General features: G+C 41.8%; 1 protein-coding gene across 1 annotated transcript in view; it reads right to left on the bottom strand.

Moving 5' to 3' along the window:
* LOC117446707 (receptor-type tyrosine-protein phosphatase gamma-like) overlaps positions 1-18,109 on the bottom strand; it is a 673,776-nt gene that overhangs the window by 33,485 nt on the left and 622,182 nt on the right. The window contains 5 exon segments of the mRNA XM_034083054.1: positions 3,169-3,303; positions 3,913-4,047; positions 4,353-4,435; positions 5,223-5,319; positions 13,020-13,111. Of these exon segments, the coding sequence (XP_033938945.1) occupies positions 3,169-3,303; positions 3,913-4,047; positions 4,353-4,435; positions 5,223-5,319; positions 13,020-13,111 (542 nt within the window).

The following is an 18,109-nucleotide window of genomic DNA, read 5'->3' as shown; positions in this document are numbered from 1 at the left end:
GTCCCACTAATTTAAAGTAAGATAAAAAACCTTTTCAATTTTGTTTACTGACAGTTTGTGTGTGAGTGCACACAATGTTCATTGTTATGTTGTTATGTTAACTGGCCTCTGAATACTGGTAGGAGCGGTTTGATTCCATTTCTGTCAATATTATGGTATCTACAATAAATCTGTCTGAGCAGAGCTATGCGTGTCTCTCTCTGTGTGTGTGTGTGTGTGTGTGTGTGTGTGTGTGTGTGTGTGTGTGTGTGTGTGTGTGTGTGTGTGTGTGTGTGTGTGTGTGTGTGTGTGTGTGTGTGTGTGTGTGTGTGTGTGTGTGTGTGTGTGTGTGTGTGTGTGTGTGTGTGTGTGTGTGTGTGTGTGTGTGTATAACGTTTTAGATTGTCATTTTATCTGTGTGTGACAGAGAGAGGGGAGGAAGAAAGTGAAGGAGCACAGAGAAAGGCTGAGAACAAAAGAGAGAAGGAGGGGTGTGTTTGATGTGGCTCTTTGCAGTAACATATTGGCCGCCCCTGGCCAATGGGATCAAACCCACATATACTTATGAAACTAAATAGGAGAGGTAATAGCTCATGAGTTGTGTGTTCAACTGCAGTTTGTAATGGTTTAACATTATTGTAATGAACTGATAGTCGTACAGCTGAGGCTGGGCTGCTGTCTCTGAGAGCAGAGTGCAACTCAAGTCCAGTTCTCTGAGGGCCCACATACGGGTTCTTCTGCTCAGAGTCAGGGCCTTTGGCTTCTGATGCACCATTCTGAGGAACTTTCATAGGAATGAACGGGGTCCTGCTCCGACGCCATATCAAGGTCTCTTTACACATCCATTGTTACTCTTCAATACTGCAGACATGCCCAAAGACCCCTATTCCCTGACAGTGGCGGCGCCACGGGGTGCTGAAGCACTAAACACCCCCAAGACATGTAGGTCTTTTGATGTGTGAAATCCATCATTTGAAAAAGGATTGATTAGAAAGTAATATGCTACAGTACAAGTAGCCTACTTCTGGGTCTCTGTGTTTCATTCAAGCTCTGCTCTGTGTGTGTGTGTGTGTGTGTGTGTGTGTGTGTGTGTGTGTGTGTGTGTGTGTGTGTGTGTGTGTGTGTGTGTGTGTGTGTGTGTGTGTGTGTGTGTGTGTGTGTGTGTGTGTGTGTGTGTGTGTGTGTGTGTGTGTGTGTGTCACGAGCCATTTTGTGTGCGTGCGCGAGAGAGAGAGAGAGAGAGAGAGAGAGAGAGAGAGAGAGAGAGAGAGCGCACCGGTACCGGAGATCTTTGTGGTTAGCATCTGGTGCTAGCTAGCCAAGCTAACGGATACAAGGAGCTTTTTCAACAACAAGGTGGAGGGAGAACTCTCTCCTGTCAGACTGAGAGTCTCAGATAACCTCAGCTCAGGTGAAGTAAAGGACTCTCAGTGTTTAGATAGTTAACTTTAGTCTAAGTTATCTCAGTGGGTCTCAAACGGTTTGGTCACGATTTATGTAAATAAGTATTTCTGAGACACACGTTTATATGATCATTATAGGCATAACAAAACAAGAGCTTAAATTAAAAACAGGTATGAATATATATATATATAATATATATATATATATATATATATATATATAATATATATATATGACAGTAAAACAAGAATACAGTTTAAAAGGGGAGTGATTTGTAAAATATCCATAAAGAAATAGTAAATCTGTTTCCAGTTCTGTTTCATCTGGGTGTTGAGAGATGTATCCATAGATCTCCTTACAAATCCCTCCATGCCCTCGCCCCCCAATACCTGTCTGACCTTCTCCGCTACTACACTCCATCCCGGAAGCTAAGATCATCTGGAGAGGATCTCCTCTCCACCCCCCGCACCAGGTTGCGGACTTTTGGTGACAGAGCCTTCAGTGTGGCATCCCCCACCCTCTGGAACTCTCTCCCCCCCCGAAATCCGCAGCGCCCCAACCCTGGACATTTTCAAAAAAGCCCTCAAAACGCACCTTTTTACCACGGCTTTCCCCACTGTATAGTTAGTTTAATAGGTTTATTTTTCCACTACTTCCCCCCCCACCCCCTTAACCTGTCTGCCTTTTTTTTTTTCCCTACTCCCCCCCCCCCCTACCCGACTTGTAAAGCGACCTTGGGTTTCCTGAAAGGCGCTATAAAAATATTATATATTATTTATTATTATTATTATTATTAATGTTGCTCTCAAAGTGCACCAGATTGATGCATTTAACTTCAACATTTAAAAAAAAATCTTCCCGGGGGAGCATGCCCCCGGACCCTTAGAGGGTGTTAGGTTCACCCCCCACTTATAATTTTTTTTAGCACTTGACCCCTGCTTACACCTATATACCGTGAGCTGATTATCGAGCCTTCATTGTAACAGTCAATTAAATATTGAAGTTAAAAGCATCAATCTGGTGCACTTTGAGAGCTACATTAGGAGCTCTATGGATACCTCTCAACACCCAGATGAAACACAACTGGAAACAGATTTACTTTTTCTTCTGACAGGAGAGAGTTCTCCCTCCACCTTGTTGTTGAAAAAGCTCCTTATATCCGTTAGCTTGGCTAGCTAGCACCAGATGCTAACCACAACGATCTTCGGTAGATACCCACCGGTGCGCCCGCTCTCTCTCTCGCACGCTCGCGCACAAAATGGCTCGTGCCACACACACACACACACACACACACACACACACACACACACACACACACACACACACACACACACACACACACAGAGCAGAGCTTGAATGAAACACAGAGACCCAGAAGTAGGCTACTCGTACTGTAGCATATTACTTTCTAATCAATCCTTTTTCAAATTATGGATTTCACACATCAAAAAAGACTATGGCTATGGGTGCTATGGCTATCCTGGGGGATGCTTCAGCACCCTCTAGCGCCCCCCTGGCGCCGCCACTGCCTCTATGAAATGTCAAGCTACCCAACAGCACCCCAAAACCCATCTGGTGACACCGTTACCTGAGCCACACCAGCTTCATGTTTCTGGTTTGTCAACACATTACAGCTTCATTAGAGACGTTGTTCTGCCCTGTCGCAGCAGAACAGCTTTAGATGTGCAGAGAGGAACAAACAGACCCCCCACCAGCTCTCTGTGCTCTGTGCCTAGCACCCCCCAACACATGCTGCCTGTGTCACTCCTTCCCTCTCACTCTCACCTTTTTGACTTTAGTGTTCCGAAGAGTGAAGCGGCGCACCGTATAGCAGGCGTGAACTTTAGAGCTCTTCAGAGTCACCAGCATGTTGCCGTACTCTTCACTGTTCTCTGTCGGCCAGTACTGTTCACATTTTCTCTGTAGAACAAACACACACACATGAATCAGATAAATAGTGCATGTGCATTACGATTCTGTCAGTGTAACACGTTTCTGTGGAAACGTTTTTCACACATCCAAAAAAGAACAAACATGAGATTGAGAACATTTGTATTGATTTCTTTGTGTACTATTTTTCTTTCTTGTTTTCCTTCTATATGTGGCTCTGTAGATACAGCTACATGCACATTAAAGTCTAACATGAGAATATGTCTGTATAATGAAACTGAGAAAACATGAGCCTGAGTAAACATATTATTAAGCTGCCCTGATGTATGCCCCCTGTATATTAGTGTTGCCTTTGTGAGCCAGAACACCAGAACCATGGAATTGGCTAATCTATAATTAGCCCTAATTGTTTTTTGATTGTGTTAGTTACAATGTGTTTTGAAGTCCAAATGACTGCAGTGAGAAACTAATTTATCCTGAGCCCGAGCAGCAGGGAATAATGCTTTCTTTTGTCTTTCCATTTAGTGTAATCACTGTGTAATGGGGGGGGGGGGAGCTTTTGACAAGTTATGACATTTGTTTAAACCTCCCTATAAACACACACATATACATTGAGTCTGTGTGAGATTCAGAGCGTACCCGGCCTTTCTCCACTAAGTTGGTGATCATGACAATGACGCCGGTATTTTGCTCCCACACCATCCGCCAGAAGTCGTCAAAGGTGGACTTGAGGGGTCCCTGGGCAGCGATGTGAGCGTTAGGCTTGTTAAAACCCTAATGGATGAATAACAAACGACATCATTCATCATTCCAGTCTGAAACTGGAGATTATATCTAAGATATATCCCTGGAGGCTTGATTCTGCTCTTGCGCCATCATCTCCAAAATGATTTCTCTACTCACACACACACACACACACACACACGCACACACGCACGCACGCACGCACACACGCACACACGCACACACGCACACACCACACACACACACACACACACACACACACACACACACACACACACACACACACACACACACACACAGATCAGTGTTGGAGGCTTCCCAGTGGAAGTACTCACATCCACATAGTTAGCGTTGATGTAGTCTGAGTGTTTGGAGTCCTTCCCAGCCTGCGGCCTCAGCTTCACCCTGCTGTGGTCGTCTGAGGAGGAAACAGAGCGGTTCACACACACACACACACACACACACACACACACACACACACACACACACACACACACACACACACACACACACACACACACACAGTGAGTGTGTTTGTGTGAATGAGCTCACACACACATCTCACCATGTCATGTTGTAACGTTGGGACCCTTCCAAGTCACCTGCTGCCAACCAGGAAGCACATTCACCTCTGTGGTACACACTCTGGTCTGTGGTTTAGCTTGTACAGACTTTTAAACAGCATGGGCCTGCCTTTAGCTCCCAGCATGCACCCTGATAAACATAAGACTGAGCTGCTATCTCACCATGATGCTGAGACATGTGAAATATTTATTACAGAATCAAGTATTCATCGGCCTGTGTGTGGCGTTTTAGCACAGCAGGGTTTGTGGTAGTTTGTTGGTCTGGTTAACCATTAACACATATACTAAATGTTTCAACAAATGTTAAATAAAAACTAGCAAAACTGGGTGGAACTGGTTGCAACATTAGTTACCACTTGGATGAAATGCGTTTGACTATCATTTCAGAGCTGAATATGATTTGCATCTCCCTGGTTAATGTAGGAAACGTATGGGAAATAATGAGTATCAGGTCTGTCAGATGTGTGGACTGGCTGAGTCTGAGATCTCTTCACAGCTTACGACACTTAAATTAAAAGTGTCTTATATTTATTGCAGCAAATTGAATTACAGGATATGTGGGTATTATATCAAGAACATAGAACATGGTATACATTATGGTGTGTTGAAGTGTGTACTCACAGGCTATGATGTTGATATATCTGTTCTTGTGCTTGTTGTCGGGGTGGTTGGAGTGCTCTGACGTGAGCTTCATAACCGCAGTGCACCGTTGAACCTCCTGGACAAGGACACACACACACACACACACACACACACACACACACACACACACACCGCTTTGTCATTCTGATACAGTCTGTACATTTGTGGTTTGCAAGGTATCCTAAACTTGTTGCATTTTTGAAAATGTACTGTGGATGTGAAATGCTTAATTTTTTTAATGAGCATCACTTTACTATTTTTAGTCAAGATATTCCTATATCTAAATCTCTAGGCGCTGCTACCTGCGCTTCAGACTTTTTTGTGAAAAGCCAAGTGTACTATTGGTCATGTGAGGCAAGAAGGGATCATTTACACAAACAGATAATGTGTTTTATTCCTTTTCCTTTTTACACTTTAGGAATCATCAATGGTACTAGTGTTGTTTCGTTGAGATATATTCTATTTTCATAAATTCCGTTTTTATATTCTGCCTTCTGAGGTAACTTGAATCAGGTTTTATTCATTTTTAGAATCGCCTATATGTTTTTTAATAAATAAACTTTCATTCATTTTAAAACATGTTATCCTGCTTGTCATGTAATGTAAGTGACAGTGGCGAGCCGTGACTTTTATACCTAGGCCCTCTGACCCCCCCTTCCCTCGAAAAAAAAGAAACAAAAAAGAAGAGTTATCACGTCACAGCGTAAACTTCAGCGGAATATCAAAACAGCGGCCCGGGGTGCAAAACGCATCAATGACAGCGACCACACAGAACAACACCGTTTATATAAACACCTATCATGACAGGGCACCCACAGCCAAGTAACAATTACACATCAATTAAGTCGGCACGGCGGCCCGCATTGAAAATGACTTGGCCTACCTTTGATGATAAATCACTGAAACACAAAGTCCATCCTCCTGTCCTTTTGGATGAAGCACTTGATGGCGGGTCATTCAGCTGATCCTTTTTATCATTGTAACTCAATCTTGAAAATAATTTCGAACGATGATAACTATCACTGACGTGAGCCATCATGAACGAACTTATGCTAATCATAAATCTATCGATCATAAATCTATCGATTAGATTTATGATTAGAAAATAATAAAAGTAGGGTCGACATGTGGATATTATCCGTCTGAACAAAACGTGCATTTATCTAACAGGCTCGTTTTCCACAGACCTTATTTTGAGCTATTTTCCAAAATCCTATGGAGAAATCCCACTGCTTTCTGTCGAGGGAACCCGAGCACAGATTACTTCCGGGTTTTAGGACGCGTCACTGCACCACTTCACACATGCAGTCTATGCTTTATACACATGCATACACTTCACAGCTGGCAGAACTTGTCATAAAGTCCGCGAAAATAAAGCCCACCCATTTAGAGGGAAGATATGATTGGTCAATTGTACTGTCACTTGACATTACTCTCTCGTGGAGTTACTATAGAGTGGCGAAGTCACGCCCATCTACTTCCGGTCCATGGGACCTTATATCGGAAAAATAATGTATTGAAGTCAATGGAGAGAGAAAGCGTATCTTTCGATCCCGTTTGAATTGTGCCACGAATTACACATATGATGTTTGTCAATCTTAAAAAATTATTTCCATGTCAAAAAAGTCACAGTTTGTCATAAAACTGTTGAAATATAAGACTGAAAAATAGCCAACTAGAAAGACTACAAATCCCAGAGTTGCGTAAGTGATGTCACAATTGTTTTCCTCCACTGAGAGATAGCTAAGATCAGCGCCATATAGATATAATTTATCTATGGCACTGGCTAAGATAAGATAACTTTAACAAGATGCCTGTGTGCTTAGTACCAGGTTGTTATCATAGCTGCAATGGGTCTTGCTCGTTCTTTCGCTTCCCGTCTGATGAAAGGACCAGGAGTGGCTGGATCAAGTTAGCTACCTAGCTAGTAGCAAGCACATTAGTTAACATTACAGCCTTAGCCTTGTAATTTGTATTAACCTTAACATCAAGTAACATCAAGTAACCCAAAATGTTAAACCGTAAGAGTAGTAGTCATATTTCGTGAACCCTTTGAAGAGTACTGTCACCGGTGTGATCATTCTATAATACACCATTTAAGCCCGGGGGAGAAATGCTAACGCTAGCATCGGCGATCGTCGATCGTACTTCATGCTATCTGCACAAACGGTTGACATTAAACATTAAAAAGACCAGGCAGTTCAGACAGAATCAAAGGAAGGCAGGCAGCTTTGCATGACATTCTTCTGGACGTGTTTCATTGTGGTGAAAGTGAGGGTAGTCAATCGTTTTGTTGACAAGACAGTAGTGACGGCCATCTTGGTGTGTTGTTCTGCGAGACCAGAGATGTAGTTCATTGAGCGTTTCACACAAACAAATGTGTTACTTCACAGTTTTACGACACGTTTTTTTTGACTTGCAAAATTATCTTTTAAATTGACAATCATATGTGTAATTCGTGGCACAATTCAAACGGGATCGAAAGATAATCTTTCTCTCTCCATTGACTTCAATACATAATTTTTTCGAAATAAGGTCCCATGGAGGTCCACCGGAAGGGGAGGGACTTCGCCACTCTATAGCGGGCCCTACAGCTGGACCACCAATCAGCTCCTGTCTTCACGTAACTCGCAGAGACGAGCTTCTTTCATTTCACCCTTCACATTCAAACAGAAACTGAACAGTCAGATTCGAAGGATTTAGTTCTTTGTAAATGTTATTTTAAATACAATTAAATGAAGTTATTTTTGTAAAACTAATGAAAAATATATACATTTTTATGTTTTAAAATATTATTTTTTAGAATATCTTAGGCCCTCAGAGAGGGCCAAGAGGGCCCTGGCGGCTCACCACTGGTAAGTGATTTATTAATAATAACGGATCATTGTTTTTTTATGAATGATTAGATATATGTCTACAGTGGGTGTCCACACTAGGGGGGGGGGGGGGGGGGAGCGCATCAGCGGTAATTCAAGTTTTAAAAAGTCTCAAAAATGCTACAACTTTTGTCACCAACTGGATGAATGTAACGTATTTTGTTAAAGGAGGATGAAAGCGTAATTAAGGAGCACTATTGGAGTGACTTTGATGGTTATTGGACTCAGGATTAATTCATTTGGATTCCCGCTGTATGAAGGAACTAAAGGACGGCGCAAGTGGAAACAATTCACAAAGGGATTAAACTGTTTAAAACACATAATCAAAGTAAGCCGGATTTTGCCGATGTGTTTATGTGGATTCAAAAGTCGTAAATAATCTACAAAATGGAGGAGACCGATCTGATCGGAGCAACTGACAAATAATCCAACTGAAACCGGCGTGGATAATGGCTATGTTTTAAAAATGCGCTTATGTCCAAGCAAAGCCTGGTTTGGACACTTTACGGGCAGAAGAATCATTTCTATCAAAGAAATTATTGTACATTTCTGTCTGTTTATGCCTTTAATAGCTACTAACTTGAATTGTTATTCAAATGAATGAATCAATTATTTTTTATATTTTATTGTAATGTAGAGACAAGGCCTTTAGTGACAATCATGTTTTGCGTTACAATTATATGTCTACATTTAAAAAAAAAAAGTCTAAATATGATATTTAGCCTCAAATCATCTGAGGCCTGGTGCCCCCCCTGCGATCTTTGGCGCCCCCCAGGTTGGGAACCACTGCTCTAGATGATAGGAAAGGAGGTTTCAAACTTCCTTTATAACCTCCTTTAGCTTAGGAACCACTGAACCTCCCTCACCGAAAGGAGAGGAGAAAATGCTGCCCCACAATGCCTTGCAGCCGCAGCATTTGCCGTCACACAACAGTCGGCCGTTCACGGAAACAACCGATTATGACGGAGAAATGATATCATGAAAGTTACGGTGCTTATTAAGCTTTTTAAAACGTAGGTGGTAAGTTGCCAAAGTGCTTTGTTTTGAACGTTCATCAGTATTATAATCAAAAAGAGAAATATGAACGTTAGTTTTTACTGAAATGATCAAATAAAGTCAGCATTTCACTGAGCTGTGTGGAGTTTGTTCAACTTTTAAAAGATGTTCATAGTTCATACAATCATACGTATTGGGATCATTTGTATTAACGTGGACCGGAGGGAGAGGGTGACGAGCATAAGTTTCACTTTCCTTTTTGATTTCAATTCCAACTTTGGTCCTGAAGAATATGTTTCTCTGTTGTCCACGTTCATAAAGCAAAGCAGCAGCATCAGAGCACGGAGCAGAGTCTCTAGATGAGTTCACAGGAGTCCCTCGTTCTTATTGAACATCCATGTTGTAGTCCGCTGTATAGAAAACTGTAGTTTCCATAGTTCCCCCACAGCAGCAGACGCACACAATGACGTCCGCTGGCGCATCATAAACACATAGGATAGGGAAAGTGCAGTCGATTCTCTAAAGTACTGCAGTCTCTTCTCCTAAGTCATTTTGGATTCTCCTATCCACTATCCCTTAACCCTGTGACCTTTCACTCAGAGGTCAAGGAATAGACGATAGGGTTAGACATTAGGAGCTGATTTTTGGATTATCCGACCGCAACCCAGCACTGCAGAGAGATTGAAGTAAAAACAGGAACCAAATGGAGGATGAAGAAAACGGAATTGTCCATCACTAAAACTCCTAGATTTCTCTCAACCTGATCTCACCAGAATGCGTGACTCCACCACGACTCCTTAACACCACAATGCGTGGTGGAGTCACGAACTTTGTTACATTTGCGTGTCGGCACCACGCAAACAACCCCAATGTAAAGTGAATGAGGCTCCATTGTCGTGGTGCACACACGCATTTCTACAACGTGCATTGTGTGTAATGCAACTGTTAATTTTATTAAATTAGTTTGTTTTTAAGGAAGGCCAGAGCTTCAGCTGTGTCAAATAGATTGTTCCCTTCAGTTAACGTTATTTAAAAGATAATGATCATGTCTTGTATTACGAGCGTCCATTCCCATTGGATAACGGAGAATTTTACACCCGGAAGTAAGTAGCCTATTCTCCTTACTGTCGATTGATTTTACAGTGATATCTGCACTACTCATCGACTAAAAAACACCAAATTGTCCTTGTTAATTACACAACATTGATTGGTTTGAATTGTGTGCAATGCTTTTGTATTTTCCCCCTTCGATTCGGAGAAACAAATATTTTTTCGGAGTTTTTGGACGGAGTTTTTGGACGGCAGAAGACACTACACTACCCAGAATCCTCAGCTATCGTTTGGGACTACACCATGAACCCCGTGATCAGTCCTCAAGTTCTTTGATTGGTTGACCTCCAACTGCATTCCATATGAAAAAAAAGGTTTCGTAAAAGAGAAAATCATACTTTATTCAGCAGTGCTTGCTTTACTCTTTGAAAGTCATCACATGAATGCATTGTAATAAATGGTTTGGCTGCATTAAATATTACACATCTGTCTTAGTTCTTTATTTATCTACAGAGATCGGGCATCAGAATACACCGGAAACTATTCTTTTACCGTTCTGTTTTAATTTCACAATAAAGTTAGTAGTAATATTTTGTTTTGATATTATTGTATTATTGTACTAGACGACTGGGTCATGTTAATACCATCTTTTTTTGGTTGCTATGGGTTTTTTCCATCGCTTTTGTGTTACAAATATCAAAACAATAACAAAATAATATTCGTCGTAAACTAAACCAGAAACAGCAGTATATTTTATTTTGTTAACACTGTAAACTTGACAGCTTTTTAACCCAAACCACCTACTGGTTAAAGCACGTTATTACACGTTTAGAGTAATTGCAATGCAGGAAGATTGTGTTGCTTTTTAATGACTGTTTAAAATGCCTTTTTCTTAATGTCTTTCATTTTTGTAACGCACTTTTGAATGCGTTATATTTTATGAAAACATTCAAATATTAAGAGTACATAGTGGGAAAAGTAGAAGGTCAATTATATAAATATAGAATAGAAAATATCAAGAAGATACTCAAATGATATCTAGAGTAAAACAGTTTAGTGCCTGATAGGAGGATGTGCTAACTAATAAGGCTTTAATTAAAGAAATGTGCAGAATACGACAGTGTAATGGTGGAAGTATACACATTGATAGATGTCTTGTAATGCACTGTTGATGAACCTGTGACCCAAGTTGTTCATTCATTGCATAACTACATTGTTGTGTATATGATATGTCAATAAACCTTAGAAAATCTTGAAATCTTGAAAGGGATGTGCAAAATAGCAATTATATACAGTCTTTAATGAACTATTAGAGAATAACGAGTAATGAATATGCTTTAAACAGATCTGCAGATAAATATTTAGTCTTCTCAAGCACCAACTATCAAATATCTCTCCTGATTGTTGACACTTGACCATCACCTTCACTGAATTTCATTCAGGTGTAACTAAAGTCTGATTTAAGGGTTGTTTATATTTCACATCATTAATCCAAATCTGTAAAGTAACTAAAATAAATGTAGTTGATTAAAAATACCAGGTTAACCTTAAAGAAAGCCCTCAGGATTATAAAAGACCACCATCACCCCAGCCACAAACGGTTCTGTCTGCTGCAGTCTGGCAGGCGGTACCACAGCATTCGGACTAAAACCACCAGACACAGAGACAGCTTCATCCCACAGGCCAGAAGACTATTAAACACCTGAACTTAGAAATAACATTCATCTGGCTGCTACTTAGAAATTATTTATCTAATATATCATATTCCAATCACTTGTATATAGACTCTTATTGCACTATTTCACTATTTTTTCTGTGCATCTGTTTTATTGCGTAGCACTGTTGGAGGAGCCTGTGACCTAAGGGGGGGAGGGGGGTAGGACACGTTCGATTCCTGTTTTGAATAGTGTGCCGTCGATGGGTTTCATTCCATTTCAAAGTCCCTTTGGACGCTCTGTGTAAACATCGCGCATCCAATCACAGAGGTTGAGGACTGATCACGGGGTTTGTCAAGCTAAGCACATGGTGTAGTCCCAAACGATAGCTGAGGATTCTGGGTAGTGTAGTGTCTTCTGCCGTCCAAAAACTCCGAAAATATATTTGTTTCTCCGAATCGAAGGGGGAAAATACAAAAGCATTGCACACAATTCAAACCAATCAATGTTGTGTAATTAACAAGGACAATCTGGTGTTTTTTAGTCGATGAGTAGTGCAGATATCACTGTAAAATCAATCGACAGTAAGGAGAATAGGCTACTTACTTCCGGGTGTAAAATTCTCCGTTATCCAATGGGAATGGACGCTCGTAATACAATACAGGGGACATGATCATTATCTTTTAAATAACGTTAACTAAAGGGAACAATCTATTTGACACAGCTGAAGCTCTGGCCTTCCTTAAAAACAAACTAATTTAATAAAAATAACAGTTGCATTACACACAATGCACGTTGTAGAAATGCGTGTGTGCACCACGACAAAGGAGCCTCATTCACTTTACATTGGGGTTGTTTGCGTGGTGCCGACACGCAAATGTAACAAAGTTCGTCACTCCACCACGCATTGTGGTGTTAAGGAGTCGTGGTGGAGTCACGCATTCTGGTGAGATCAGGTTGATTTCTCTTCAATAATCACTCAGCTAGTCTTCATTATCTTCAAATCTCTACTTTCAGGATCAGTGGTGGCAACCAATTTCACAAGTTTATCAAAGCCTTGCCAGCAGCATCTGCTAGTGTGTGTGTTCTTGTGTGTTTCAAATGTACTGAATAACTGGTTTAGTCTGAAACAAGAAATGAAGAGCTTGGGCAAATACAGATTGCAAGTTTAAGACTTGTAACGTGACTTTACTGCTTACCTCGAAATCTTCCGAGAATCCGTGTTGGTTATTGGAGTAGAGTTCAGAGATGTGTTTGATGAACTGCTTGACTGGAATGGCCTCCATGTCATCTGAAGAGAAGAGGCAGGGTTAAACCGGCAACACAAGAGCAGCCACTTCCTCTGAAGTCACAATGTCCCCCCCCCCCCCCCCCCCCAACGATGGGACTGGACAATTTTGTAATGGAATAGTGAATTACAGAAACAGAGCAGCAGGCCTTTAGCAAATAAATGTATAGTATTGCGTAACTAAGGCAGTGGCAGACAATTGTTTTATTTTCCAGGGATGCAAACACACGTATGGTGAAAAAAGAGAGAACTATGTAATATACCATCTGACAAAGGTCTGTGCTATAATGCTTCAATTAACTGGCTATTCTTTATAATATACTCAGATCAATAGGAGACAGAGATGTTAAGTTATAAATCAAGGGGTTTTATTATTATTTAGATCAGGGGTGGGGAACCTTTTCCTCTCAAGGGCCATTTACATTTTTACAACATCCTCCGAGGGCCCGTACAAATGATTGAACTCAACCTCTGCTTAAAAAAACTAAAATCACAGCCCATTCATTTCGCCTTTCTTTCATTCTGTGCAAAGAAAAAGCAACCTCTTAATCCAGATATCTCACCATGACTCACGTACGCATGCACGTGCACGGTTGTGGCATGACCACCAAAACAGAAAGATAGACACACAAGATGTGTGCAAATGTATTTAGTTTCTTATCCATGTGAACATGATTTAAGTGGGGGGTGGACCTTACATCCTCTAGGGGGTTCCCCCCGGGATTTTTCTTTTTAAATGTTGAAGTTAAAAGCACCAATCTGGTGCACTTTGAGAGCGACATTAAGAGATCTATGGATACATCTCTCAACACCCACACTACCATGAAGGCAACATGACAGAGGGAGTGCTGTCACCATAGGCTGTCACTCAGGATGCCAAACTACTCTTTGGTAAGCCCCACTCCCCCCAAGCAACATCAGGGCGAAAAGTCTGAAAGCGGAAAAAAATTATCTGAAAGCGAAAAACGATCTGAAGGCGAAAACAAATGTGAAACCTGAAAAAACAAGATTTGAAACTGAAAATAAATATGTTATTCAAAAATATTGCTGAACTGAATCAAAAATAATATTCAACCTGAACAATTATTTCAAATACTTATTTTTATTTTGAATACATCATTGGATTTTTCAAAGTTCAGGATAAAAACTTGAACTTGTTTTGAATGATCAAAACTTATGACCCTGATATAGCTCCAGACTAAACCATTTCAATCATTTACATATTTTCAAACTAATTAAGAAACTGATGTTTGGGAGAAATGTGATATTTGTAGAAACATGCCATGTTCCTCCTTTCTGATGCAAGGACCAACACCAGCCCAGTGAGTACAGCAGACGTAGGAGAGAGAATATTGTCAACTAGGTTCTTTAGTTGCCATGAACTCATAATGTAGATGTTCAAATGTCAAAGTTTATAGTTATAATGTTACAATGCAGTAGTGTTGGAACTATACATATAATTATTTCATTTAGTAAATAAACGTTTATTTTCTAGCTGTTTTTGTTTATATTACATTTTTATTATTTATTGTTATTATTTTATCTAATTCAAGTATTTCTTTGCTTTTATTTTGAAGGTTGCGACAGGTGGTGGGGGGGATTGGTGCACCAGATTGAGCATATGTTTTTTTACTAGAGATAAACATAGGAAAGCCACAGGGGAAACCATCGTGCTTTATGTTTTGTATTATTGGAATACTACAAAATAAACGAAAGGATAATCCCGCCTGGACGTTGAACCTTTTCCTGCATGAGATTCACTTACAAGTGCCCAGAGCGTCCTGCCCCATCGGGCTGGTCACCTCCGTCCAGGAGAACCAGAGGGGGCAGTGCCTCAATTCTTCCGAGGCGAAGAGGTCCACCTCGGCCCTGCCAAAAAGGTTCCAAATTGACTCCATCACCACTGGATGAAGTCTCCACTCCCCCGGTGGAGGTTTGTGCCAAGAGAGGAAATCCGCAACCTGATTTCGGTCTCCTGGTAAAAAGGCTGCCCGCAGACTGGTCAGGCGGGTAGACGCCCAAGACAAGAGGTTCTGTGAAAGCCGGAGCAGCTGAACGGACTTGGTGCCCCCTTGGTGGTTGATCTGGGCAACAGCGGACATGTTGTCAGAACGAACAAGCACATCCCAGCTAGCGGGGAACGTTCTCACAACTTTGGCTAACGTTACCTATTGGTTCTAATAAGGTTTTAAAGAAACGTTTTAATCTGATGTTCAAAGAACCTTTTTAGGATGTTTATTTTTTCAAATAATGTTCCTATAAGGTTTAAAGTAAACTAAGACATAACGTTTTAACTGCAACATTCAGAGGATGTTTTCAGGATGTTATTGAGGCCTGAGATGACAGAAAGTGTTTTATAAAACGTTCCTTTAATGTGATATGTTAACAAAGGTGGAACGTTTTGCCTGCAACATTCTAAGGATGTGTTTTGGACATTGTTGGCTAACACATTAAAGATGTTCTTTATAAAACAGTCCCTCAATGTTTCATGATAACCAAAGAAGAACATTTTGAAAGCAACATTTGGATAATGTTTCCAGGAGGTTATTATTTTTTTATAAAATGTTCCTGTGATGCGAAATATTAACAGGGTCATGGTCAACGTCAGATTTATTTGTAGCGCGCTTTAAAAAACAAACTTGCTGCATTTGTTTGAAAAGGATGTTTAAAAGAAATCTGATGTCACCACATTTTCCTTTTTAGAAAAAAACAAGCACGTAATTCATGATATTGCACGTTTGCGTCGGCATGTCTGAGTTCCCAGCTAGACATGGTTGGTTCTAAAAACATTCTGAGAATGTTACCATTCATTGTTCTAGGAATGGTTTAATTGAGAAGTTTTATTTTGGTTCCTAGAATGTACTTCTGAAAGGTAGGATAACGTTCTCTAAAAACATTCTTAAAATGTTTGGTGATAACATTGTTCGAACATTATACCCCAAGTGTTGTTGTTGTTTATGCACATATCTCTATGGTCATATGGATCGAATAACACTTAGAAAACCAAAGACAGACATATAGAAGAACGGACCGACTATCACTGCCCGCCCCATAAACCCCTGTTAGTGGGTTAATGCCCCCCCCCCCACCTGCCTGCTGGTCTGCTCTACACGGCTGGGAGCAATCTCCAATCAACCACACCTGCAACCTGCTCATCAGCCACACTATGAAAGCCTGCAGCCTGCACTCATTCCCTGCCGGATTGTTGCCGTGAACGGTTTGCTGCGTGCCGCTCTAGCTTTTTACCAGCATATTCTTTGACAACTTTGCCTGCTTTTGCCTCACACTCATTTTTGTGTCTCTCCCAGGAGGAATCCAAGGCCTTCCACACTCCCAAGACCAGCCAGGCCTCTCCACCCACCCTGGAACAACTGTTTCACACTGCCGCCATAACCAACCTCCTCTCCCAGCTCCCCTTCTCTAATAAACAAATGTTACGCTCACCAGCTGATTCCGAGTCATCCTTTTACATGTGTGAATAGTCAAATTCCAATAGTTAAGTAAACTATCATAATCATCCTAATGACCACAGTGGTCAGTCCACTTACCCAGGAATTTTGAGTTGAACAATTACAGGAATATTATGTCTTTATGTTCTAATAATGTAAATGTATTTTAGTAAATTGTTACCACAGAACATTTGCATACTTTTTTTTAACATAAACCATGTTATCCTTCTCTAAAATAATAACATTCTGGCAACATAAACAAATCTAACTTGCAGCTGAAAATGTTTTAAGAACATAATGTTCTAACGATGTTAGCAAAAACATTTTAAGAATGTTTTTAGAGAACGTTATCCTACCTTTCAGAAGAATGTTCTGGGAACCAAAAAAAAACGTCCCGCTGAAAATCTTCCTAGAACAATGACTGTCTCAGAATGTTTTTAGAACCAAACATTTCTAGCTGGGATGCCTGCCCGCCAGTTGGGGTAAAAAGTGCTTGAGTACAAGCAGCACAGCCCGAAGCTCTAGCACGTTGATATGGTGCGCACCCTCCTGGGCGGACCACTGACCCTGAGTCGTTCTGCCCCGCCATACTGCACCCCACCTTGAGAGATATGCATCCACGATGACAGTCTCCCGGCGGGATGGGATGGCGCTCATGGGCGCACCCATCAGAAGATAGGCCCTGTCTCCCCAGCGTGACAGAGAGTGGAGGCACCGCTGTGACACCCTGACTTCCCTGTGCCTGTGCCACTTGGCGTCCAAGTGGAGGCTGTTCAGCCACATCTGCATGCGGCGCAAAGACAGCAGGACTAAGGGCACAACGGCTGAGGCAGCAGTCAGTGTGCCCAGGAGCCAGAAGAACTGGATGTAAGGCACCATCTTTTCCAGCCTGAAGATGGGAAGAAGGTGATAAATGTCGTCCACACGACGAGGTGTCAGGTAGGCCCTCATGGCGACCGAATCTAGGACCATCCCCAGGTAAGTGACCTGTTGGTCACCCTTGGAGAGAGGGAGAGACCAAAGGGAAGCACCCGGAACTGATAGTGTTGGCCCCGAAAGGCGAACTTCTGGTGATGGGATGCATCATCCCTCAAGTCCGCGGTTGCGAACCACTCCCCCTGTGTGACAACACAAAGAGTGTCTGCTGTGGTTAACATATGAAAGGGCAGCACCTTCAGGAATCTGTTGAGTCCTCTGAGGTCCAAGACTGGACGGAATCTGCCGACTTTCTTGGTCACAAGAAAGTATGCCGAGTAGAACCCCCAGGCTGAAGCAGAGAGTCTACTGGCTTGATTGCGCCCTTGGCCAAGAGGACAGAGAACTCTTGGGCCAGAGCTAAGGCCTTCGCCGGGTCGCTGACAACTGTCATTCTGACCCGGCCGAAGGCTAGGGGCCGGAGTCGGAACTGCAATTCGTATCCCCGGGTTAGGGTGGAAACTACCCAGGGGTCGGAAGTACAGGCAGCCCAGTAGCTGAGCTGCTGCTGGGAAAAGCAGCCGACGACCGGCCCCGGGCTTCAGGGCCTCGCCCCCGGCCTCTGGAGCCCCTTGGG

The sequence above is a fragment of the Pseudochaenichthys georgianus genome, chromosome 5, assembly GCF_902827115.2.
Source record: "Pseudochaenichthys georgianus chromosome 5, fPseGeo1.2, whole genome shotgun sequence".
In the NCBI taxonomy this organism is placed as follows: domain Eukaryota; kingdom Metazoa; phylum Chordata; class Actinopteri; order Perciformes; family Channichthyidae; genus Pseudochaenichthys; species Pseudochaenichthys georgianus.
The sequence above is the reverse complement of the archived record's forward strand: the minus strand, read 5'-3'. Positions and strand labels throughout refer to the sequence as shown.